The 25589-nt window shown below is 40.9% G+C and overlaps 1 protein-coding gene across 1 annotated transcript in view; it reads right to left on the bottom strand.

The window, feature by feature from the left end:
- Window positions 1-24209, bottom strand: part of MGAM2 (maltase-glucoamylase 2 (putative)) — a 63203-nt gene extending 38994 nt beyond the window's left edge. The window contains exons 1-15 of the mRNA XM_012720786.1: window positions 24116-24209; window positions 22883-22965; window positions 18661-18787; window positions 18461-18570; window positions 18014-18168; window positions 16519-16693; window positions 14311-14410; window positions 13488-13600; window positions 12392-12517; window positions 9594-9725; window positions 9388-9504; window positions 8407-8520; window positions 7436-7520; window positions 4960-5077; window positions 965-1136 (exon numbers count right to left, since the gene is read on the bottom strand). Of these exons, the coding sequence (XP_012576240.1) occupies window positions 965-1136; window positions 4960-5077; window positions 7436-7520; window positions 8407-8520; window positions 9388-9504; window positions 9594-9725; window positions 12392-12517; window positions 13488-13600; window positions 14311-14410; window positions 16519-16693; window positions 18014-18168; window positions 18461-18570; window positions 18661-18787; window positions 22883-22965; window positions 24116-24209 (1821 nt within the window). The remainder of the gene's footprint in view (window positions 1-964; window positions 1137-4959; window positions 5078-7435; window positions 7521-8406; window positions 8521-9387; window positions 9505-9593; window positions 9726-12391; window positions 12518-13487; window positions 13601-14310; window positions 14411-16518; window positions 16694-18013; window positions 18169-18460; window positions 18571-18660; window positions 18788-22882; window positions 22966-24115) is intronic.
- Between the last annotated feature and the right edge of the window lie 1380 nt (window positions 24210-25589).

Raw genomic sequence — 25589 nt, 5'->3', positions numbered from 1 at the left:
GGTGATGGCACACGGGTGATTTGGTGATGGGGAGCCCACGGGGATTACAACTGAGAGGGAAAATTTCACAAAATGATGTAAAAATAAATTATTATATTATTTTTAAAATATGTATGTGTGTGTGTGTGTGTGTGTGTGTGTGTAAAGGGAAAAAAGAAAGTGTGCATCACAGGTTGATTAGAGAACGAATGTTTCAGCAGGGGTTCTTCAAAATTCAGTTCCCAGTTTCACACTTTGCTATTCACTGATGCTCGCTGACAGAATTTTTCCATCTACATTGATACATTCTACTCACGGTATCTCATTCCTAACTCAGAGACGAAATGCATGACAACCCAACTGTAAAATTTTACCATCCTGTCTTGTAGAAGGTGCTACAGGAACAGTTAAGCAGCCAACTCTCAGCCAGTGAACGACACCCTGGATGGACTCCACCCCTTTCCAAGCCAATGAGATCACAAGACCTACGGACTACAACGCTCAGCACGCCACGGACCTGATTTCCTGAACAGGGGGCCTGTGGGAACTAGGAGCAGTTAAGAGGCCATGCCTGGCTTATAATTGTATACATGTGAGCTCTCGCTCCCTTGTGTTTCTGGCTTCAACTTGAGCCCTGGAGTCTCAGTTCAGATGCTGTTACTGGTAAAACATGTTAAACATTAATCTCTCTTTCTGTGTTCTTCTTCTTCTTGTTCCCCTTGTAAATAAATCTTATTTCAAACTTCTCTCTGCAAGTCTGTTTTTTTTTTTTTTTTTGGTCTTGGTTCTTAAACTATTTAAGTAGACAGGTGAGGACTATTTGGGTTTCCCCCGTAACAAAGGTAGCTCATACCACACACACAAATTACACTTATTACATATTCCACAATGAGACACACACTGTTGCTTTTCACACACTCTCCAAGACTGGTAAAGAGATGAATTTAAGAGGACAAAGAGTTACGTAGTTGAGATGGAAACTCACCAGTGGGATGCCGAATAGGTTGAACTCGAGGATGCTGGGGATGGACCACTGGAGATCGTCCCACGTGGCTGCATTGTCTCCTAGCCAATGAGCAGCGAATTTGCCAGATCCAGCAAAAGTAGAACGGGACAAGATGAAGCTTCTGTTGTTGTGGAATATGTTCTTCAGGGCCCTGAAGGTGAATATAGTTACTTCAATAGGAAAAGAGCTGTGAATGTCTGGAACTCATCTATACCAGAGGCACAGTGGGCTTTTCAGCCAAATGGAGAAAAACATCAGGGTATTATAAGTTGAGCATTTTAAGAGCTCTTCTTCCCACTTCTGGATAAAGTTTCAAACCTCATGTACAAAGCTCTAGAGTTCAGTCCCCCAAGGAATTTCTCTAGGCTTCCATCTCTTGGTTATATTTTCTTCATCTTGTTGGATCTGTTCTAGCCCTCTGTTCAACAATGCTACGAAACCATGTTTGGGGTTCCTGGTCTCATTTTCTTCCTTTAGACGAAGTTTTTCCAGCATCCCTAAGTTCTATACCTTGCTGCTCATTCATAACCCTGTTTAGCACAGCACCAGCTCAGTCTGGAATCCTGAGTGATTTGTGTCCAAGAGAAAAGTTTTCATAGCAGCTGGCTCTTGGCATTTGGGTTCCTCTGGGGCTTCAGAACTTATTAATAATTCCCAATGTTAGGGAATCTTAATAACTATGCAAAATAATATTAATTGAAATGACTCTCACAATACTGGTACTGACGTCTAATACTCTTTATCTTAAAACAAAATATAAACCATTGTTTTCATGGTACTAGATATACTGTATTTCCTATTAAATAAAACTACATAGAAAAGAAAAGGAATTAGAAACAGAATTCAGAATGATAACGTCTGGATGGGAGGATACAGGGCAGGTAGCCTGTAGTCAGATACTACCATTTCCTAGCTCTTACACTCAACAATTTTCTGCATAAACACTTTGCTGAAATGCCTCTTCTGTTTTTTTCCTTCCGTGCTAACCAGTGCACACCTTCTTGTAGTGTTCCAACATGGAATATTAATACAAGTCCTGGATGCTAGTAAGTATTTGAGCCTCCATGATTGTTGACAGCTCTTTGCAGGCAAGCTCTTCTATCTCTCCTTTCAACTCATGGACCAGGGGTGTCACCTGGCAATTCTTCACAGATACCGTAACAGACACTTCTGTTTCCCTACTCATAGTCATAAGGGTGTTGTGAAAAAGATTTGTGTTGTATCCGAAGACTGGCTTAAGAAAGTGAACTGCTCCATCCTGATCACTTAAAGACTAAAAAGTGGGTGTAGTTGGAGGAAAGAACTCTTCAACGCCCATCCTCATTTTTCTGTTGAATAGATAACATGTTTATTAGCACAGGCTGACGGGTTTATTGCACTCTGCAATCATCCGTCATGAAAGAAACATATTCAGTATTCACATAGTGAAACCAAAACTGGGAGGTTGTTATCTACAATCACAGTTTACTCAGAGAATGGCCATGGCAGTAACACAAATCAAGTAACTGCCTGTTCTTTCACCAGCACAGAGACAATTTTACTCAAGAGATCTTTACATGTCTCTTTTCCAGTGTTCAGGTTTGGCCTTTTTATAACCAGATCCTGAGTTCTGACTGGATCTGCTCTCTTTTTGTGTTTAGCCTAGTGGGTGTTGAATTTTATCCTCTGGTAGACCAGTAACCCCTGTCTAACTAGACTTCCAGCTAAGACTGAGTCAAATTGTCATCAAATCTATGATTTTAAATTCTTCTAGTATTCACTGAGTGAAATTCTTGTCTGTTTCTAACCAAGATTATTAGGCTATGGTGATACATAACTGCTAATTGTTCCTATATAAAATATAGTAATATTTCATTCCCCTACATCTCTGCCTATGCTCTTCTCCCTGCACAAGATATTCTTCCCTGCCCTGCCCATTTGCAAATATACACTTATGTTTAACCTCACCTTAGATGATAATTCAGAAAATTTTCTGATGGTGGCAAAAGATGAAAGAAAAATATTCAGAAAGGGTTAGATTATGAAGTTCTTTAGAGATTTTGCTAAAAAGGATGTATATTACAGAAAACACCAACTGTAAATAATCTTACACAAAGCAGAGAAATGAGAAGAACTGTGATCCAGAAAGATCATTTGACAGGAGGGGAGACTGGTGCTCTATGTGCACCACACTGAGGACTTTATGAAAATGCAGATTGTGATTCCCTGGGTCTGGAGTCCAAGACAGTTCATTTTTAACATTTTGAACCACACTTAGGGTGCCACGAAGATAAATTCATGAGAGATAAAAATTATTCACACAGACTAATGTTCTTTATGATTGTGATGACCTTAATTAAGAAGTATAAATAGAGCAAAAAGATATAGTCCCAGATATTTTGTCAGATCTGATTGTGTGTGAGCATGTGATAGGAAGAAATAACTCAGAATGATTCCAAGTGTCTCTCCTGGGAGTCTGGGAAATAGGGATTGTGTTGCTATTAACCAAGAAAGGGAAAGGAACAACTTCAAAGGTGATATGAGTGCTTTTGATAGTGGGAGTGGGGTAGTAATGGCCATCTGAACAGATGTGAACCTATACCTCTGAATCATATTCAGTGCTATATAAACCAACATTAACTCAATACTACAGTAATGCAATGAAAAGATAACTGGCCAGAGAGTGGAGGCTGGATGGAAACAGGTGTCAGAGTAAGGTGAGAGCCTTGGACGTACTGTAAGACATGCAGGCAGAAGTCAGAGGATAGTTTTGGATATCTGGGTATGAAAGTCAAGGAAGTTATCAAGTCATCAGAATAAATTACTTCAAAACCCATGAGAAAGAATCCATGACCTACATGTTGGCACAGAATGAAAAGAGAAGGGGTTAAAGCACAGCACTAAGAATGCAAAGAGAAGAAGCCTGACAATCAAGCCATAAGTCATCAATAGTGGACAAAGTAGATGAGCATCATCCAGAGGTAAAGGCTGAGAAGGGAAGGTGGAAAGAGCAGTAGAGCCAGGGGAGAGTATCGTCTCAAGAATGAAAGCAGCTCAGTTTCAAGGAAGTTCCAAGGAAAGAACTCGGTGGGGGGACCTGTGAGTTACTCTTTAACTCCCCAAGTCATCAACAAAAATAATCCGTGTGACATGGTATAAAAGGTCTGAGTACTTTTTAGGATGTATCTGCCTCTTTGCTAAACTGTAGTAATGAGTGTTGGTGGTGGAAGTGATCATGGTGGTGGTAGTGGTGGTAGCTGTGGTGATGGTGATCATGGTGGTGGTGGTGGTGGTGGTAGCTGTGGTGATGGTAGCAATGGTGGCGGTAGTGATGGTGATGGTGGTGGTGGTGATGGGGGTGATGATGGAGGTGATGGTGGTGGTAGAGGTGGTGATGGTGGTGGTGTTAGTGATGGCTGTGGTGGTGATGGTGGTGGTGGTGATGGTGGTGATGGTGGTGATGGTGGTAGCGATAGTGGTGGTGGTGATGATGTGTTCCTGGGGCCAGAAGACAGTCAGAATGGAGAAAGGGACCAACAGTGGGAAAAGAAGTAAGGAGGCTAGAGAATTGCCAGTAAATCCAGTGCATTTGGTTAAATTTGATTTCATACAAACGATGACTAATTTTTAGTATACATGTAACCAGAAAGAATTTAACTGGGTGTCCTATATTTTTACTTGCTAAATCAGTCAACTCCAGGGCAGCAGCCATAGCACAGTCATGATGGGATCCAACAGAGAGCTCCCACTGGGCTCTCTGAGGGCCTTTACATCACTGTCCACTAGTATACTAGAAATAGTGATGTCCCTGGCCACACATCAATCCAAAACACTGCACAGAAACCAGGGGCTACAGGAGGAAATGTCTTCAGTAGCCTCTGAGACCCAAGTTTCTTTGGAGATCCACAAAAGATAACTGAAAAATACAGCCATGGACGAGCGTCGATGTCTCCCCACTCCCGGAGTCTGGAGTGAGGGGAAACACAAGTGCTTACGTGTCTGTGGCAATTGCCATCAGGTAGCCATAAATGCTGTGGAAGTTGTAGTGAAAGTTCGATTTCATCTCGGTGTCCATGCAGAGGGTCTTCTCGAAGAGCATCCTATCCAGTACCCCTGTGAGGAGACACCGACTGCTGAGGCACGGCCTCACCACACCCCAGACACACAGCCTACCCAGTTGTTTGCTCCCTGGTAGCATTTCCTGATTTCCTGGCCAGTCTCCAGCACACATAATTCTTTCCAGATTTCAAATTCTATGTCAAAGGCCACTTCTTACCTGTGGCCTAGACCCCCAGGTAGATTAGTAAATACTGGTTTGCACTCCTTCATAAGCTGAGAATGGTGCTGACAAGAGCTGACTGAGAGCTCTTAGCAAGAGCATCTGTGATGACATAGAAGCAAAGCACACACAAGGGCCTGTTTATATTTAACCAAGAAGAACAGAGTGGACAGAGGTCGGATATGAGGACAATGAGGAGGGAATATTTTCATACTGTAGTCACACTTAAATAATAAAATTTGAGATGGTTGCTGGGTGCATTCATGAGTAAGAACTTAACTGTGATGAAAGCACTCAGAAGGACTAAGAAAAATACCAGAGATTATCACTGATGTGTGAAACAGAAAGAAACAAAAGAACAGACATGGCTTAACCAAAATAGACCCTAGAAACCTGACTATAGAACTGAAACTGCCTAAAGGGGAGGTCGAGAGCAGGGAGCAAAGGGCAGAGAGACCCCATGGCTGTGATGGAGACGAAGGTAGTGGAGTGGTGCCAAGCATCTGAGGGTGTGTGAGCCTGTCCCCCTAAATCATGTTGTAAGCTGCTAAAATGAAAAATAGTCATACCAAAAAAAAAAAAAAATCAACTCTTGCCTCTAGAAATCACCATCCTTTCTGTAATTTCCCTTCCTCATGCCTAAAATGTTCAACCTTTTCCAGTTGGGCTATAACCTCTCCCTTGTCCTTGTAGACCAGTAACCTGGGTCATATCCACATCATTCAGGGAGCCTTGCCTACACACAGAGCTTCTGTATGCAACACAATTCCAGAAAGCAGTAGAACCAGCCCATCAAATCAGATATTGGAGTCAGAAATTAAGTTTCCTTTTGTAAAATAAGATTCACCACCACCCCAGTTATGAAAAAGGATATGAACGCTTTCCCAGGGCCAGTGGTAATTTATCAAAAGCTTTCTCATGCTAATGTGTACTGGCCAGTTCCAGAAAGGGGAGAAGCAGACCAACTACTAGACTAATCGACCTGTCCTAAGTAGGGAGCAGCTCTGCCCCAGTGTTTGCCAGAAGCAGCACAACGTGATGGATTTGTAGTTTTCTGTAGAACAAAAACATTGGTTTTGGTCAAGAAGATTAAGAGATTGAAAAGGAACATGGCAAACTGATCCAGAGAGTAAAAAATATGGGGAGAGCATGAACTGAGCAGAGAAGAACAGAGAATAGGTGAGGGATGCAAACCAGCATTTCTGGGAAAAGGTACATTGTTTGGAATTGAGGTCCCCCTAAAAGTCCTTCCCTCCTTCAGTGACAAAAAGGGGTCAAAGAAACAGCTGAATTTATAGGTGAAATTGAAATGGACAAACCAGAAAATAACTGGCAGAGACAGGCCAGATGCTCACCAAGCCTGTGTTCTCTTCCTGAGAGTATAAAATTTTATTTCGCATTTTGAAATTAAAGTAAGACCATGTGAGTGGGTCTGGTCAAAAGAACTGAACAGATTAAATGCACCCCATTTCCATACCTGTCCATAAAGCTCCTTCTGTCCTCACTGCCCTTCACCTAAGAAGCCTGAAACAAGGAGCTCCAAGATGGGAGAAGCAGACAAAGGAAGTAATAGATCCCTATGTCACTGCCTGGATGAGAACAGCTTGTCTGTTCTGCAGTACTAGTTAGGAACAAAAAATAAACCTTTACATGTTGATTCACTGAATGTTGGGATATATTTGTTTTTACAATGAAGAGCATATTTGATCCCATACTGTTTCTCTCTCACACAAACACAAATGCACATGCACTTTTATTCAGTCAGGGAATGGAAAATTGACACACAGAAGAAATGAGGCTTACAAGTAGGAAGGACCTAAAAGGAACCATTGCTGCTTTGAAATGCTGCTAATGAGTTTCAGAACAGTAGTATAGTTACAGAATTGCCTCAGTCGAAGGTAGCCTGCACCTTCAAGTGTTCTGATAGTGTCAGAAGTGCTGAAATGGAAGCACAGTGTGATGGAATTGGAGGACGTGACCAGGGAGAGGTAGAGCTCGTTACACATCACAGACTTACCCTTTCCCCCACATACTGAGTCTGAGACGACGGTGCTACAAAGTCATCAGAGACCAGACAGTGTTCCAACAAGGAGAGTTGGGGTGTCTGTGGGCGCCCCTTGGCCACAGAGTGCTACTTAGGTCGTCTGAAACCTGTCCTGTGACTACACTATTGGCAAAGTGTGAACACTTACGAGGTATGAAGGGAGGGTTGTTCAAAGAGTTTTTTTCACACATGTAGCTGGAATTCCGGGGCAAACAGGATAACTCATCACCTTCCTTCAAAGACACAAAATACACAAAAGAGGAAATGTTACTGATGTAGAGTCAGCTGTGAGGAATAGCTATTCAACTGGAAGCCTCCTGAATCTGGGGCTGGTTCTGAACTGATCTGGGGACCTGGATTCCTCTTCCCAGTCTGTCATAATGGGTACTTCATCATCAGTTTAGATGGAGTCTAAAGTGCCTTCCAGCTCTAAAAATTACCAGGCACTTTTAACCTTTTATACATTGATTTCAGTCAGTTAATGATTTAACTGCTACTTAGGTTGTTAATTATTTAACCTGCTGAAGGCAGAGAATGCCATGTGAATATTGTAATTTTTATTGTTGCTTTTGTTAACTCGGCTTTGCCCTAAAGAACCTAAGGTAGGATAACATTTCCATGATATCATGTCCCCTGCTTATAACCCAGTCTCTGTGAGGCAACTGAAGATACAATTGAGACCAAATTCAGTTCTTTAAAATGGACTAAAAATAGGTGAAAATCCTGCTAACAGGTAATTTTCTAAGATTTCAAAGATACACATCCAGCTAAAAAGATAAAATGGGCTCATTAAATGAGTTCTTAATCATTAGCTTTAAGTTGTAATGAATATGTGCATAAATAGTAGCAATTATAGCTCCTAATAAAATCATATGTTTAACTTGAAAGGTAATTAGTGGAGGAAAATTCTGAGGCCATGAAAAAGCAAAGAACATTCCCCAACAGAAATAACCAATTAGTGGCAGATATAGAATTAAAACCAGGATTTTAAGGGGTTTAGTTTACTGAATATAAGTTACATTTAGTAAAAGAATTTTAAAATTCTACTGTATCAAGCAAACTATTTTATTACAGACCAGAGTCAAAGTTCATCTCAAAATGGATCCTAGAGCAACTTACAATCCACACTCCATCAAACTTCACATTTTTATAAAATTCACTGAACTGGTCTTTCCACCACTGAGTACAAATTGGATCACTAAAATCAGGAAAAACCATCAACCCAGGATATCCCTATAGAGCAAAAAAGAAGACATCAATTAGTTCTGTGAACAGCTCACTATGCACTCATCGCTGGTTATTATTTCTGTATTATATACACACCACATCATCTTGATCCACTTATCTATGTGGTGGCATCAGATTGTTTCCACATCTTAAAATAATGGTACCTCATAATTTAAAATAATCATAAAAGATTAAAAAAAAAAAAAAGCGAGAGAGAGAGGGAAAACGTTCAGCTCTCTAAGGCTGAACCAGCCTATGTTAACTCCTGAACCTGCTACCTAATTAAAGAGTGGACACTATTGGTAACTTTCATGTAAATTAAGAAGACAATTACTGAGATATCAGCCTATGGGCATCTTGCTGCATTAGCACAGTTGAATGTATTGTCTTGGGAAAGAAAAACCAGGAAGTAGGAGGATTTTATGAAAGAATGAATTTCCTATAAATAATATATTGTTCTTCAATCATAAGTAGTATTAGAGGATCAGGAACTAGCTTTATAGAGACCTCATTTTAATTATTCCCACCATCAAGAAAAGAAGAAATGACAATCCTATGACATGATAGAATGTAATTATGCCTATGATGGGAATCATAGCCTAACATATAAATGCATAAGATTAACATGTTATACACCTTAAACTTATACAATGGCACATGCCAAATATATTTCAATTAAAAAGCAAAGCCTTCAGAATTTTAATAACTCTACTATTACATCTACTGGTTTAAAATAATAAAGGAAACCTCTAAAACCATATAAACAGTAATGATACTGTAACTTGTCTTCCACCACTTTCGTACCCAAGTGTCAACAGACCCAGATCAACATCAATTACTCTAATTCACACCATCAACTTTCAAAGAAATTACCTTCCCAACGGCAAAGCCATAGTTATCCATGATCCATATTCTCTTTTGAGTTCCTTCTTTGTAGGGCTTATAACTATCATTTTGGGCGATATTATCATCTTGGAAGATGCCAGGATTCTAGTAAATAAATATGAAAATAAATCTTAATTGTTAATTTCTTTCACATTTTGAAAGGCAAAAGTAGACAACCGAGTGTTTGAACGTACCATAATTATGACAGATTTCAGCCCATAGTTATGCAGCTTCTCCACATATTTTGAGAGATTAGAGTAAGTCAGGTTATTAATAGTGAAATCCTTGTTTGCATCCATGTAGTCTATGTCAAAGTACTGGGCGTCCTGAAAGAAAGAACCAGCCAGCTAGGACCTGGGAGGTGTCGCCAGGCACCAGCAACCTGACAGCCTCGCTTCCTGACTGTCAAGTCAGCGTCCGTCATTTCTTATTTTCCTGATATTTCCAGGCCTCAGCTGCCTCAGGGAGGAAACGGCCCTTTCTGGACACGGGCCTCTGAGGTTGCAGGTGTAGCTCTCGCTGTGGCAGATGTGTGTCCTAATTAATGGGCAGGACTGGAGGACAAGGGCAACGATGGTGTCTTGCTTATTTATCTCTGAAGCTGAGACTTGCTACTTGTCCTACAACAGGTCCCCTCTCATTGTTGGTTTGAACATGTACGTCAGGCATATGATAAGCACGTGCTAACTGGACCCTAAACATCAAGCTAGACCACACCATTGGAGGAGAACACGGTCTTCCTCTCCCCTCACGCTGCTAGAGAGTTCTACTTAACAAAGACAAATGACAATGCGGTAGAGCTTTAGCGAACCAAACTCTCATACGGACATTAGTTTTGTGCCTGCACACCCACCTGTGAGCATGAGGCCCTATTCTTCATGAGAAGATTGAAACGGGAAGGGGTTAAGTAACATTTCAAAGGTCATGCATGGGGGTAGGTTGGGCAGTGGGGAGGGGCTTTGGCGGTCTACCCTTTGACTCCAGTTGCTCCCTTTTTCCCCTATCTGACACACGAAGCTCTTCTCAGTAAGGGTCTGTCTAGTCATGCAGGACTCTGAGGGCAAATTGGACTTGACAGCAGCAGCACTTCTGATTCTGCAGTTGTTTCTGACTCAGGTGCCCACCACAGCCACCTGCTGGAGGATCAAAGCCTATTTGTTTCTGGGTCACAAAACTGCTAAAAGACAGACACCCACTGATATCATGTATGTGTTGTATATTGAGAAAACAAGGAAATGGATAAACTAAATAAATTGAAACTAAAATTTCAGGTTAGAAGGCCAATTAATAGTTACTAAAGGTAAGTGGGAAGGTGGGTACTCTGAAAAAAGGGGAGCAAGTGTATTGTGAAGGATAGAGTTGGATTTTCAGTGATGAACTTACTGTAGTGTATATAGGTGTTGATTCTCAACCATGTATGTATACCTGAAACATAATTTTCTAAAGCAATGTTAATTTAAAAAAAAAAATGTCCTGGGCCCTCTCTGGTGGTGCAGCGGGTTAAAGCACAGCACTAAGAAGCTAAAGCCACTTCAGCATGAGTTTGATTCCCCGCCCTGGAGGTGACCCACATGGCACGGCAGACCTCTCCTGACCCACCCGCTACACCCTCAGCAGTGTACTTCATCAATTTGTCTGTTTTGCTTCCCACTCTGTCTCTGGCGAATCCTCTCACCACACCTGCGCGTCTGGCCTGTACCCCAGCTCTGTATGCATAAATAAATAAATCTTTAAAAAATATATATGTCCTTCCCATAAGAGGCAGAGAAGCACAGGTTGAAACCAACATCACCTGTAGTTAAAAGAGCTGTCTTTGGGCTCTTGTCCTGCAGCTTAACCAGCTCTAGGCATCTTGGTCACGTTAGTAATCATTCAGTGTCTTCATTTCTTCATTTACAAAGCACTAATAAATGATGCTTAATAAAGATGTGGCAAGATTTGGTCTTTATCCCTCCTGGAACTGGGTTCTTACAGATAGCATATATGAGAGAATCAAAAGGAACCCAGAATCTATTTCCCCTCAAGACCAAAGCAACAGAGTGAGTTTTCTCACCGAAAAAAAAATCATCTCCTTATCTACTATCCTCATTATACTTTGAGTAGGGACCGAAAATCCTGACATCGGTCCCAAGTCCATTCCACTCATGATTTTCCTGCCTGCCTTTAGATGTCAGTCGAGTATATGTCTGCATGACAGTTCCAAACAACTAGCCCTTCCCCCTCCAAAACACTGTTTCCTAACTTCATTAACCATATGTTATCTACCTCCTGAAGGAACTTATCAAATATTATAAACTCAATAGTTATCTTTTATTAGTAGTACTAGTAACCTTTGAACACCATAAATACTTTGGAGCAATGAAGATTTCAGGATTAGAGTTGGCTTGACCAGGAAGGAGCATACAAGGTGACTGTGAAAACTCAGGGTTTTCAGGGAAACACTGTCATCCGAGGTGTTACTTTGTCTTATAAAATCATAGCTGATGCCAACAAAGTTCACCCCCTGTGTTGCTGGGATTATATGCAGATATAAGGCAGTCCTCACTACCAGTTCACCATAAATGTTAGCTTTACATTTTATGAAGATAAGAGATGCTAATTAAGTAGCCCAGCATTGTATACAGCTCAGAGGTAAAGCTAAAATCTAAACCACATCCATCTCCTGGCCCTCCCAGGAGACCGAAAACTTAGCACACATATTTCTGATAGTAGGTATGCCTGATCCAACCACCCATCCATCCATCCATCCATCCATGCATCCATCCTTTTCAGATCCATCCATCCATCCATCCATCCATCCATCCATCCATCCATCCATCCATCCATCCATCCATCCATCCATCTATCCATCCATGCTTCCATCCATCCACCCACCCACCCAACCATCCATCCATCCATGCCCCCATCCTTTTCCTAATATCTATTAGATGCCTGAAATTAAAATAAAAAGGAAATGATGCTTTTATGCAAAATAAGAGAAGTTTCAGCTTACACAGGGGACCCCAGCTGCACGAGTTCGTTCAACAACATTTTCCAGTTTGGTGATGTCACTATAGCCCCTGCTACCAAGCTGGAACCCAAGGCTCCAGTACGGAGGCATGAATGGGCGTCCAATAAGCTGAAAAGATAAGTAAAGAGGAGTTTAAACATTGAGAACAAATGCTGTTTTAGCGCCATGTCAGGCACTGAAAATGCTGTCTCCATTTCATTCTCTGGGACCTAAAATGTCAGATCCATGAGGAATCTTCTGGAATAATTCACAAACCCCCACAACTCATATCTTTCTTTAATAAGTACTGAATACATTCAGTACAACATCAGAAAAGAACAGAATTTGCAGAAAATTTGGGGGGAAAGAAGTAAGATTCAGTTACTGAGGTGAGGATCTTGTGAGTGTCTTATTTGGCAAAGGCAGATGTGGGCACTTGAGAGCAAGTGGACTTCCTGTTCTTGCAGAGCTTAAAGGAAATAAGCAAGTGAATGCCCAATACAAAGTCAAGTAGTGGTATGTGCCAAGGAGAAATAATAATATTAAGGGTGGGATAAATGCACATATTGAAATCAGAGCACAATCCCATTCTCAAGTGTCAGGACAACAGTCTGAGGAGATCCAGAGCACACCACAGATTACACTGCACCCCAAAAGCCCAGATCCTCCAATCTGAGATCCCTCAGTACGGAGCTTTCTCTCATGTCTCTGAATTCCCAAATAGGTAATTTGCACCTTACTAGTGGAATTCACTCTAAGGTGTCTGCAATTATAATAAATTCAGGCAGTGTCATAAGTCTCCTATTGGATTTTAAATTCTGGCATCTGCAAGCATATTTCACAGACCTTTAATGTGTCATCTTGAACAAAGCATTCGCCTTTCTCTATCTGAGTTTTTCTGATGTCAGAATAAGAATTTCAGGCTAATGGTGCATGCAGAAGGCATCTGATAAATGTGCATTAAAATAAACATACAATGTATGAAAGACTCATAAGCCCTGCATTTGTAATCCATAGTTTCCTTACCAATTTATTGTTCTCTTGTTGGTTTGTAACTAGCATATGAGATAACAGTGATAAAGAAAATGCAAAGCCGTACCTCCAAGTATTCTTGAACAACTTGTTCTGGAGTATTCCCTAGGAATACATAGAAGTCAAGAATGCCCCCAATTGTGCGGTAAGTGATTGCAGGAGCAGGTTGAAGGGTGACCTCTGAAAGGATTAAAATGAGAGATATTAGATTTTTGTGGTCTCTAGAATAGGAATACCTGAGTCATCCCAAACAAGCTCATCCTCATTTTGAGAGATAAAAATCATACACATTACACTTGTTAGTTGATCACTGAGGTTTATGAATAAAACACTAATGAACAATTGATCTTTTAAGCAAAATAACAATTTCTACTTTAATCTAGCTATATAATAATACAAACATCTGGGATGTGTGGGTGATTTTACCCTCAGGGAAAGTTTCTAAAACCTTGTGTTTAACTACTATTAAAAAATAAAAATGAAATCACACCATTTACAGAGCACTACTAGTCCAGAAACTAGAGGAAGAAGGTTCTGGAACAGGAAGGAGTGAACATAAGAAACAGCATACACATGCACCTTGTCACCTACCCAGGCAGCACAGCCCACGTGTGACATCTACAACCTTGATGGAAGATGTCCATCAATGGAGCCTATTCTCCACACTAGTATGGGAAGACTGCATCAGGAGGGCGCCTGGGCAGCTCTCAATAAAACAGCATGAAGTGGATTCAAAAACAGATGAACCTACTTTGGCTTCCAGTTACCAGTATACACCCAATACACTTTCCATAAACAACGATCTCCCCAGGAAAGTCAAGGTTATACAAGCAGCATCTCAAACCACATTCCTGCTGAGACCAAAAAAAAAAAAAAAAGGTGCTTCCTACCCATAGCATTGCTGTTCATCAGAAAAATCCCAAAGGAGGACCCGCTGGTGTCTTCAAGGCACAGGAGGAATGTATGTGCGCCATACAGATTTCTCATTCCCTGCCAGCAAAAAGGAAGGAAATAACACTACCCTGCATTTAAAACATTTTTACCCACCCTACGACGAAGTCAAAGCTGTACACAAAAGGTGCATGGTCAACATTTGATGTCATTTAGTATTACAGCAAAAAATTATTGAAATGGCAATATCACCTGGATAAGATAAACAAAAATGGTATCACCACCACGCCAGTACACAGCACAACATGATACACTTCATAAAACTTACAGTAAGTGAAACAGATACAACAGACCATGGATCACGTAATTCCATCTATAGGAAACACCCAGAAAAGTCAAAGCTATGGAGACATGAGCCACAGGATTAAGTCTAAGAGAGTAAGAAAGTCTATTTAAATGATGGAAATAATTCTAACACTGGATGCTGGCAACAGTGTTCAACTCTGTAGACGTGTGCACTTAAAACAGGTGAATTTTATTGTACGTACATTATACCTCAAGCAAATTATCTTTTTAAAAATGGAAAATATTTGTAACTATATTAGTGACAAGCAATTTTCAAATTCTTCTTTGATTAACATAATATTTAGGTAGTAAAAATAAACTTTAAACACACAAACAAAAAGCAAGTTAAAAATATTAATTCTGTTACAGGGCTATGATGAGCCCTGATAGAAGCAAAGGTCATGTATCGACCTGTCAGTGCTGTAAGAATAGATAGAGAGATGATAATATAATAAAGTTGTACAGAAGCTCCCGGGTGATAGAGTCACCAACGTAAGCCCTGGTATAAGTAATAGTACCCATAATGGTAAATTCCAGGGGAGAGGCGAAGAAAGAGAATCAGCAGGCTATGTCAAACAGAAAAGACCCATAGGCCAATTCAGAGTGAAGCTAGACTTAAAACTTTAGCTGATACACATTGACCAACACTAAATTCGAAGTCTTAGGAGGAAAGGAAGGTGTCAGGTGAGAGGAAGCGAAGAACGGGAAAAAGGAAAGGGAGAAGGAATAGAAGACTTTACTGATCAGCTCAGCACATAACCATATAATTTAGCATCTGGGCTGCAGCAAGCCAGACCTAGTATGATGTATAGCATTCCCCCATCTTTGTCAAGGTCCTTGACAAGCATTTCGAGATTGTGCTGGCTTTCTTTGTCCAGTTCAGTAAGTATGCTCCCTCCATTGCTTCAGATACCAGTGGGGGTAGGGAGATGGACCAGGGATGTGCCACTGTTTGTTTGCTCCCATGGAAGGAGCTTCAGGCCCATCCTCCCCTGCATGGAGCTTCACCCGCAGTTCTAGCAGGGATGAGAAACACCATCAGCAGCACACAGGGTTCAGCCCTGGCTGTTCAAATTGCTGCCACAGACTGGCCACCTCCCCCTGCCCTTGGCTGTGAGTCAGTCATGAGATACGAGCAAAAACAGAGCACAGAAACTCTCATAGCCACTTAAAAGAGTGTTTTTATATTGTTCAATTCAAAATATTTTTCTGTCCTTGAATATTTTTCTTTCATTTTCCCAGTAGCGCATTTTAATTATAGTTACAAAAGTACTACCCATTGCTGGCTTTAAAAAGGAAAGAAAAAAGAAATTACTTTTTCACAACCAATCTTTACGACTTTAATGTGCATGCAAGTCACTTGGCGAGCTTGTTAAAATGCAGATTCTGATTCAGGCGATGGTCCAAGAGTCTGCATTTGTAACAACCTCCCAGGTGATGCCCAAACTGCTGTTTCTAGAACATACCCCAACTAGCAGAGACCTAGAACAGTATTCAAGCTGCCCAAAGAGGTATGTTTCCATCTGTAAAGTCCAGCTGAGACCAGTCGCTGAGAAAGTTCTCCCCTAGATGCTCGTCACTTAATACGGTTATATATAGTCATATAGCAGAAGTAGTTTCTAAACATACGAGGCAACCCCACAGTTACTAACTATCTCTACTTTAAAAAGTGAGATGTTAAAAAAAAAGTGAGATGTTTATAAAAATTGTCAGCTAACTAAGGATGACTTTATAAGCTTCAAGAAGCACGTATCCCTAACACAAACAGGTCCAAAAGGGACATGAAACAACAAGAAATCTAGAGCAGCTTTCCAGAAGGCGGGAGCTATTCTGTACCGTAAGCAGGAGGAAGCAAAGCTCACCTCGATGGGGGTAGCATTCCGGGCGAAAATGGGCCAGGTCTTCCACTCCATGCTGTGTCTGTACCGCCCATGCACGTGTTCGCCCAGCCCGTACACGCTGCTGCCCTTGGGCAGTCGGAAAGACAGCTGCAGGTACTGGTCGGCGAACTGCAGGGGCCCGATGCTGCTGTCCAACCTGGGCGGTGGAGCAAGAGGCAGCTCACCCGCAGCTCTGTGCCAGGAGGCCGCTACCCCCTTCCCGTTCACTTCCAGAACAGCTGTGTCAGGCATTATCATCGACTCTCAGGCTGCCCAGGAAGGTCTTTTAAGGGTGTCCCTGATTCCTTAATTCCTGAGTAGCTTCACAAAGGACAGGTGATGCCAGAAACTCAAGCTGGGTGGAGGGTGGCCGGGGGAGAGCAGATGCCCTGCACTTCCTGTGCATTTACTTGACACCCTGCACTACTTCGAATGCTGGAGTGGCCCTGCCCCGGGGTGCTTGGGGCTGCCAGTGCTGCCTCCCCAGTGGGCTTAAACTAGCTCTCTCCCCACCCCCAGGGCCTGGGCAGAGCAATGCATCTCAAACTCCAACCCCTGACATCGGACAAAATTCTGGGTGCAGCACCCTGGGCTGAACTCGCCCCTGGCCTGCAGAGCGTGGAGGCTGCAGAGCAGGTGTCTGTGTCGTGGCCCTTTAACACAGACGGATCACGGGGGTTTGCCCAATTCTTTGTGGGAGCTTCTGTCCAGCTGGGTGGGGCTTCACCTCTACGGGAGGGGACCTCCCCTGTGACGCATCAGCTCCCCAGGGACCTGGAACTTGCCCTTTCCCTCTGCTGCTAGATCTCCCTCTCCCCTGTTGGTTAGAATAATGTTTTTTTCTTTTTTTGCTGCACCAAAGACTCGCTTGCTTGCATTTGTGGTGGCGGGTGGCCGGACTCAGAACCAGTGTGTTCTGAGTCAATGAGTTTTTAGACCCTTTGTCTAGTACCATGAGCGCTTTATACATATTTATAGATACTATAAAAATCTCAGTATAGACATCAACAATGGATATTTTCATTCCCTTTCTATAGACAAAGCTGAAACTAAGGAGGTGAAGTATCACAGAGCGACTGGTGATTTGCTGGTACCCAGCTTTGAATGCATGTCTTGCTAATATTAATCCTTATATTTTCTCCAGTATAATTATCACTGAAGTTCAGACTGTTGTTTGGGGCTTGATGGTAAGTTTCTCAGAAACTAATAATTTGGAACCATAAACAATGAAGTTGAGTTCCCTTCAATGTATGTCAAAAAATAAAATTCCATATAGCATAACATACATAAACCATGAGAGTATATATGTAACTTAACAAAATAGCTCATTATATTTCATTATCCTTAGCAGTTCAATCATGACAGATAAACAGTGTTAATGAGTTATAGTGAAAATGCCCAAGTCACCCTTATTTTTTCACAGCAGAGTGGGAAGAACATGTATTCAAAGACAAAAAAAGGAGGGATGAACACTCACAAGGCATTCATGTTGCTTGTCCTTGTGACCTTGAGGCTGAAAGGTTTATGATTGATCTCCAGGCAATAATCCATATTGTCAGGACTGGCAGTCACATTAAACGCTGTAATATTTTCAAGGGGGACTTCATAGCGTCTGTTATTGAAATCCGTGATCTGTCAGAAGGAAAACTTCCATGTAAGATCATTTCCTTGTAGGGTGTTTCAAAAGATCTTCACTTGCAGAGAACCCCCAAGGAGAGTAGCTTTGAATTCTCAGCCCTAGAGTTTCTGATCGGTGAGAAGAAAACACCCAATATTGGATGTCTGCCATCAATATAAATCATCCCGCTTACCACACCCAGAGATTGCACCCCTCTGCACAGTTCACAGAGGGAGAATGATCTGGACCTAGCATAGGGGTGTTTCTTTCTCCAGAGATGTATTCAGCGGTAACACCCAAACCAACCTTAAAATGGAAGCGCCTGGACGTCTGATATTCAGCTGTGAAGAGGGCGTTGATAGTGTCATTTCCAAACAGAGCTGGGGATGGCACCTTCTTCAACTCAGCGATGAGTCCTGGCAGAGAAGGAGTGCTGCATTTAGCCAACAATTGACAGTGAACTTGGTGGACCATCGTTGGTCCCAAAGTATTCACACAATACTCACCCGTGCTGTTTTTTTGAGGGCCTTTGCTGACTACATAGCCCCAATTCCTGGGGAAGAAGCACTTGGGGGCACTAATACTGTGCACGGCCTCTCCCCAGCAGCACTTGTATGCCCCTACGCAGACAGCCTGGAATGACAGGAGAGTCAGCGTTGCAGAGACAAAGGAAGAGAACACTATTTATCTTAATTTATGGCCAATTTTATTCTAAGGAGAATTAAAGATAGGTTATGATGCTATTCGGTCATGGGTTCTCTCTTCTTTTACGCAAGCATTTATCCAGTCATTCACTATGAATTTATTAGTTACCAGACAAGGAACTGATCATGCAGAAAAACAAGACACAGTTCTCGCCTAAGCAAGCTTGTCAGAGGGAGAGTAAAGAGCAGACTCTGAACCCCACCTCCAGCTCCACACTGCTGGGCTCTCCGCACCTGGGACTACAACTCCCAGCATGCCAGGGACCTGAGTAGTCTGAGACAGTGAGTCACAGCCTTGCTGCTTTGGGGTCCTGTCCCAGTTCTGAAGTGCAGGTGTAATGACTCACAAATCAGGGCACCCTCTTTTGTTTCTGGGGTTGCCCACTAACAAACTCAGATCTGCTGGCTAAGCCAGACAATTCAGTATGAGATGAGCAGCTCTCTAGTGGTGTGCTGGGGGGAGTGAAGGGAACACAGTAGTGGCTGCACCCGGCCTGTAGGTTGGGGAGGGCTTCTGGCAGGTGGGCGGTATGAGCAGTCCTAAAGCACTGGGAGAGGTCAGGCAGGGGACAGTGGAGAGGTGTCCCAAGCCCATGAAGCAGAAATGCATGAGAGGCTCAAGTTCACTGTGCCAAGTGCATGAAAAAGGAACAAGGGACAGAGGGTGACGCGAAGAAGTCACAGTTGCTGCTGTGCTTTCAGTCATTTCAGCTTACAGAAGTTTTCATAGGCATACTCTATTTTCAGATAGTAGAGGAAATGTGTGTGGCGAAGCTTGTGACTGGTGGGTACCCTGAAGTATTTGTTTATGGATTGAGGAAGTGAGAGATGCTGGGAGCCAGGGAGCAAGGCAGTCTGCCAGCTGACGAACCGTCCCATTCCCAGACAAACACCCACACCTGTCCTCCCTCCTCAATACTCAGTATGAACCAAGGTAAACTGGACAGGTAGTCATAGATAATTAAGTTCAAACATAACAGTAGACAATTATCGCACATTTGAAAGACACTGATACCGTGACAGAGAAGTACTAAACTTAATAAAAAGAAAGGGGAGGAAACAATTAATAGAGAAAACCTGTAAGCCTTCAAAATATATGAAATTATTATCTTCAGAGAGAGGTATATATTTGTTGCTTCTATTTTATTTTTTCAGGTATTGAGATTATTTTTCTTTATATTTTATGGCATTGATATTCATTTTGTTTCTTTTTTGAACAGTACAGTTAATCAACTTGATTTAATGAATGTAAGTACATCTCTGAGCCCAAAAATTAGCAAATATTTTAAAGAATTTGTTTATACACCCTATATATGGTATGTTTTCTAACGATAAGCAATTATTTTAGAAATTAGCAATAACAGTGTACATAAAAATAGCCCAAAATACAAATAAAAAATGCAATTATGTATAAAGCACCATCTAAAAATGATGATGGCAAGCCGTGTGCATATATTGCTTCCATTTTAACAGCCACAGAGAATACTGAAAGCTAAGATATCAGACAGGACATTAGTACTTCCTGATGGTTAGACCTAACACCAAGAGGAGGGGGGAAAAATCAAGTTCCGATGATCTCAGAACATAATACACAAAGATAAAGAAATCAGGAGAATGAGAACATCTTAGGCAGCAGCAGTGGGGATGAAGAGAGAGCAGTGAGGGAGCTGTGAGGGGCCAGCGAGAGCGCGAGTGACATCATAGCTGATGAGTGAGTGCCCCAGCTCAAAGCCCAAGAAGCGAGGCAAAGACGTGGGGATTACAACTGAGATGAAAAATGCACAAAATGATGTAAAAATAAACAATTATATTATTTAAAAAAAAATTAGCTCCCCAAAAGTACCTGAAAAATTAATGAGGAAAAGAAGTTACTCGTGAAAGAGAAAAGCCAATGTCCATGTTCATCAATTCCGAACATGACTTGAACGGCTAGTTTGTCCAGGTCTTTATTGAGGGCCCCAGGATACAGCTCCGCTGGCAAGCAGAGGAGGGGAGAGATGGCACCATGGACTCAGTGTCCCTTGCCACCACTAGTCTTTAACCAGTAGACTATATTTAAAATTAGGTAAGAAGCAATAGAAAACCTAAAGTGAGCAGTTACTGTGGAAAATTTTAAGATGTTGGCAAGGAACTAAAAGCATGATACCATGGCAAGATGATTTGGAAGATAAAATATTCTCATTACAGGTATGTGTGTGTGTGTAAACATGTATGGAAATATATATATATGTGTGTGTGTACATATATGCAAGGATAGATAGATAATTTCAAAAGTAGAAAAAAGTTAAGTTTTCTGATTCATTTTTTTAAAACTGGAATAATTCTGTTAGCAAACTATGCAAGATTGTGCAAATAAATAAACAAGCAAAAAACAGACATAGGCCCATTTCATTTAATAAAATCATAGATGCCTAAAGTTTTAATACAGTACTAGCAATTTTAGTCCGTTAGGGTATTAAAAGAATTAATGCACTATAGCCAGGTAAGACTTTCCAAGGAGAAGCTAGAATAGGTCAAAACTAAGAAATCTTTTTACTTAATCAATAAAAAATTAAGAACAAATGAATAAAAACTAAAGAAGAAATCTTTCAATTATTCACAACATCAATAAAAAAGCAACAAAAATAAACTATTTTCAAACTATAATGATGTAAATTTAAATGCCCTAAATATATAAAGCAAGTTGTAAAATAATATAAGGGATAATCAAAACTGTGTTAAAACAAAACCAAAATTATACAAACATATGTGCAAAATAAGGAAATATATGGAAAGCACAAAAAAGTGACATTAGATGTTTATACACTCTACAAAGGGATTTGGGAATAGAAAGAGCACTGCGAATAAGAACACCCATATTAAATAGACATAACTATAATGCTGGAATATTTCTGCTTAAATGAATATATTCAGTATAGATTATGTACTAACAAGGAAAAGACTAGGTCACAATTCAATAAAGTGGGATAAGGTGTAATACAGCTGATTTAATTGCTATAGGGGCCTACAATATGAATACAGCTTAAATAAATGTCTCATGCCAACTATCAAAAAAGCAACCACTGTAGAAGCATAAAATCTTTTTCACTGTGCTCACAAATTCACCATAGATATAATTAATATTCCTGCTTAATAGGGACTAAGTAGAGACAGGGGTTGGGTTTCTGGAAATTTTCTGCATAACAGATATTCCTAAGCCTGAGATAGACATTAAGTACCTTGGTTGCTTCTGAAACTGAGATATATAAAGTCTAAAAGGTCAGTTTCATTTTTTAAATTGTTCCAAAGTCTTTAGACCTCTATTTAAAAAAAAAAAGGTGCAATGAGCAAGAATCCAGTTCATTAAGGTAAATATACAATCTACCACAATAATCCTATGTCAATTTCAAGCCACTCCTACTCTCCTAGATACCAAAACCTTGAGATACTGTTATCTCCTTGTTTTTCTTTTTACTACACTAACACAGACCCTCATAAACTCACACTCAGACAGTAACAATTGATGAATAGCAAATCATACCTCTAATATTTCCTTAAACCTCAACATTTTTGTCTAAAGAGTACTCGCTGGGTATCTTCCAAATACATTTATTTCTATGTCATTTTCCACTCAGAAGTTACTGAACTGAAGAATGAAAATTAACTCATAAACTACCTAATCCAATTTCCATTTGATACAGAATTTTTTTCAGGAGTCTATGAGAGATGCTTAATTTCTATGAATGATGTATAGTCAAATTCTTCCAAAATCAGAAACTCCAATGGCACATTTAGCAATTTACTGCTATTTCTTATGCTTAGTCAAAATCAATCTCAAGAAAGTTCTACTCTTTAAGACTTATGATACTCATATATTGCCTCTTAGATAAAGTATCTCAACCCTATGACCTGAATTCAATCCCTGACCAGGGAGGTGACCAACATATGGCTGAGCACTGTACCTCTCCCCCCCCCCACCCTTCATATACTTGTTGCTTCGCAATAAACCCCAAGAGATCAAAAGCATGGAGCCCATTTCTCTGACCTCTGTCACCATGAGACCAGGCGCACAGTCTATCCTTTCTGATTCGGGGAGGTCCTTTGGACACTCTGGGGTAAATGTCTCCTCTGTAGAGAAATTACAAGACAAAGGTGAACACTGGTGTTGTAATTCCATTTCAGAAAGAAGCAGTGAAGTGACAGACTTCAAGCTACTACCTCATCAATATCTAATCACTAACAGCTCTATCTGTACAACTATATGGTGTTTAACACTCCTCTGAGCTTAAACACATTCACTTTCATTTGCTTGTATTTTTATTGGGATATCATTCACATATCATAAAATCTACTTTTTTTAAATGTACAAGTCAATGGTTTTTAGTATTTTTAAAGGTTGCGTTCTGCATGAATTAGCATGTGGGTTAGATCTGGTTTTATGTTAAATAAAATAAACTACTTATTCATTCACATTGGATAACAATCTCAAGGGACTTGAGAAAAGTGATAAAAGGTTTATAGGCAAAAATCAGGAATAATCTAAAAATGACTATATCAGTGGTTTTCAAATCATCTTTCAAAGTCATAAGTCTTCCTAGAAAATGTCTTTATGTTTGCTGTGGAGTGCAGTGTTGAGAGGTTAAGCATTGGTACTAAATGCTTAATCTCCATTTATAAATTGAGCTTCATCATCAAGCTGAACAAACCCTGAGTTCAATTTTAATTACAGTATAATTGCACGTTCCAATTTTATTACAGTATAATTTCATATTACACCATATCTTGTTATTCAGAGCATAATGTGTGGACTAGGAGGCATTCTGTCTGAGTGGTGTCTATGAAGAGATCACAGCTATTTCAATCAGGATATGGGCTGCTGGCTAATTACAATTATACATTCAGGCCATATTAGACAGTCCTCAACTGCTTTCCTTTTCCATACCTTAATGGGGTTGGGTGTTATTCCTTTAACTTGACTCTGGGCTATGAGACATTGATTCTGATAAGCCTAATTTTACATCTTACTCAAATTGCATCAAATGGGACTTGGAGATCCTGACTACCAGGAGCATTCAAGGTTTAGTTGCAGGAGAAAAAAAAAACTGCACTTTCAAATACGGATTTAAATTAGCTTTGGGAGTAGAATTTGAATAACACAGTGTGGTAGCATGTTGAAACATGAAAGATTAAAATGAATTCTCTGGAATTTAGAGGAGACTTCCTTGAGCAATTCTTCCACCCCAGCAGTCACCAGGCCTCCTCTTACCTAGACCAGGACCCAGCAGCAGCAGCAGCAGGAGAATATCTAAGGCCACTACAATTAGGATGAAGATGATCAGAAGGACTTCCAATACACTGAGACTCCTCGCCATCTAAATGGACACAGACAAGGGCCTAGTCAATTCAACAGAATAGACCATTACCCTAAGAAGGTAAATGTGCTTGCAGGTGACTTGATTCTCAGCATTTCTCTACAAAATCCAGAGTCTATAGGTTTCCACTCATCACAGGGTGTCCAGTCAATGCTAGTCTGTGCACCCAACGACTGCTTTGGGCTTGTCGTTTTTTGTCTGTAGGCGACTGAGTATGAAAATCAGATATAAAGACTAGGAGGGTGAAAGAGAGAAGAGAAAGAGCGAAGCGGAATGGAATGCAGCAGAGAGCCAAGGGGCTGAAATGGCTCACATAGTCCTTCAGCTGCCAATTTGCCCTCTGGACCATGCGTGGTAGCGGAGAGGTTACGATGGTAGAGAACGAGCAGCAGACCCTCTTCAATTCCTGGTCGCAATGCTGAGATTTTTAACTGCTGAGAGGTCAGTAGCTCTTCCACTTCTGAGCCCTTCTCCTCTACGGCCCATTAGCTGGTCAGTAGCTCGTGTCTTATTTTTCTCTCATTGCATTTATTTCTCGCCCTTTGGTCACACTGAGGCTTCTTTTCTCTTTCCTGTCTTCCTTCTCTCATGGCTCTTCCTCGTTTTTATCCCTAACTGACCGCTAGACCTTACTATCTGTCATCATTCTCACCTTCCTTGCTTCCTTAGCGTCTCAGAATCTGCTCAATGAAACCACCTACCACAGACATGTTCTTTATGCATTCAAGTAGCTCAGTGTACAGGCCACTGGGTTTTCATCTTCCAAAGTCACAGGGTCTGCACAGTTGCTCACAATCTTAAAGACAGCTCTCGTTGTTCATGGAAGAACTTTCTAGTAATTGTCCTCAAACTATCCCAACCTCTGTCACCCACACTCTTCCTCTGAGCCAGTATCACCTCCTACATTTCAGACAAAATAACTGTTTTGCAGAAACTGGTCTTTCTGCTGCTCACTCCAAGTTCTCTACACAAAAATTCCATATTGTGGTAAATTCTTATCTATCCCCCTGCCTTCGATAGAGGTTTTTCTTCCTTCTGTCTAAGCATCATTCTTCCACTTATTCCAAATTCTCAAAAATGACTGTTAGCTACTCTGCTTGGCGATCCCCACCACTCACAGGACCTTGATTAAGAGCTGGGCACGTGGAGGTGTGAAGATATGCCCCCAGATTATATCGTTATATAAATGATATAATATATACAAAAACTAAAAATGTCAGTCTATGAGACAAAAATATTTGCTATTCCTTTATCATCACCATTCCCAATAAAATAGGTAAAAAGTTTTTTAGTATAAAAAAAATTTTTGAGGACAGACCAATCATTTCTAGCCCAGAGATTTAAATCTGTGTATACCACAGTCGGTTAGATGTCCGGTCG

Source organism: Condylura cristata, unplaced genomic scaffold (assembly GCF_000260355.1).
Source record: "Condylura cristata isolate star-nosed mole 26May11 unplaced genomic scaffold, ConCri1.0 scaffold00005, whole genome shotgun sequence".
NCBI lineage: Eukaryota > Metazoa > Chordata > Mammalia > Eulipotyphla > Talpidae > Condylura > Condylura cristata.
The sequence above is the reverse complement of the archived record's forward strand: the minus strand, read 5'-3'. Positions and strand labels throughout refer to the sequence as shown.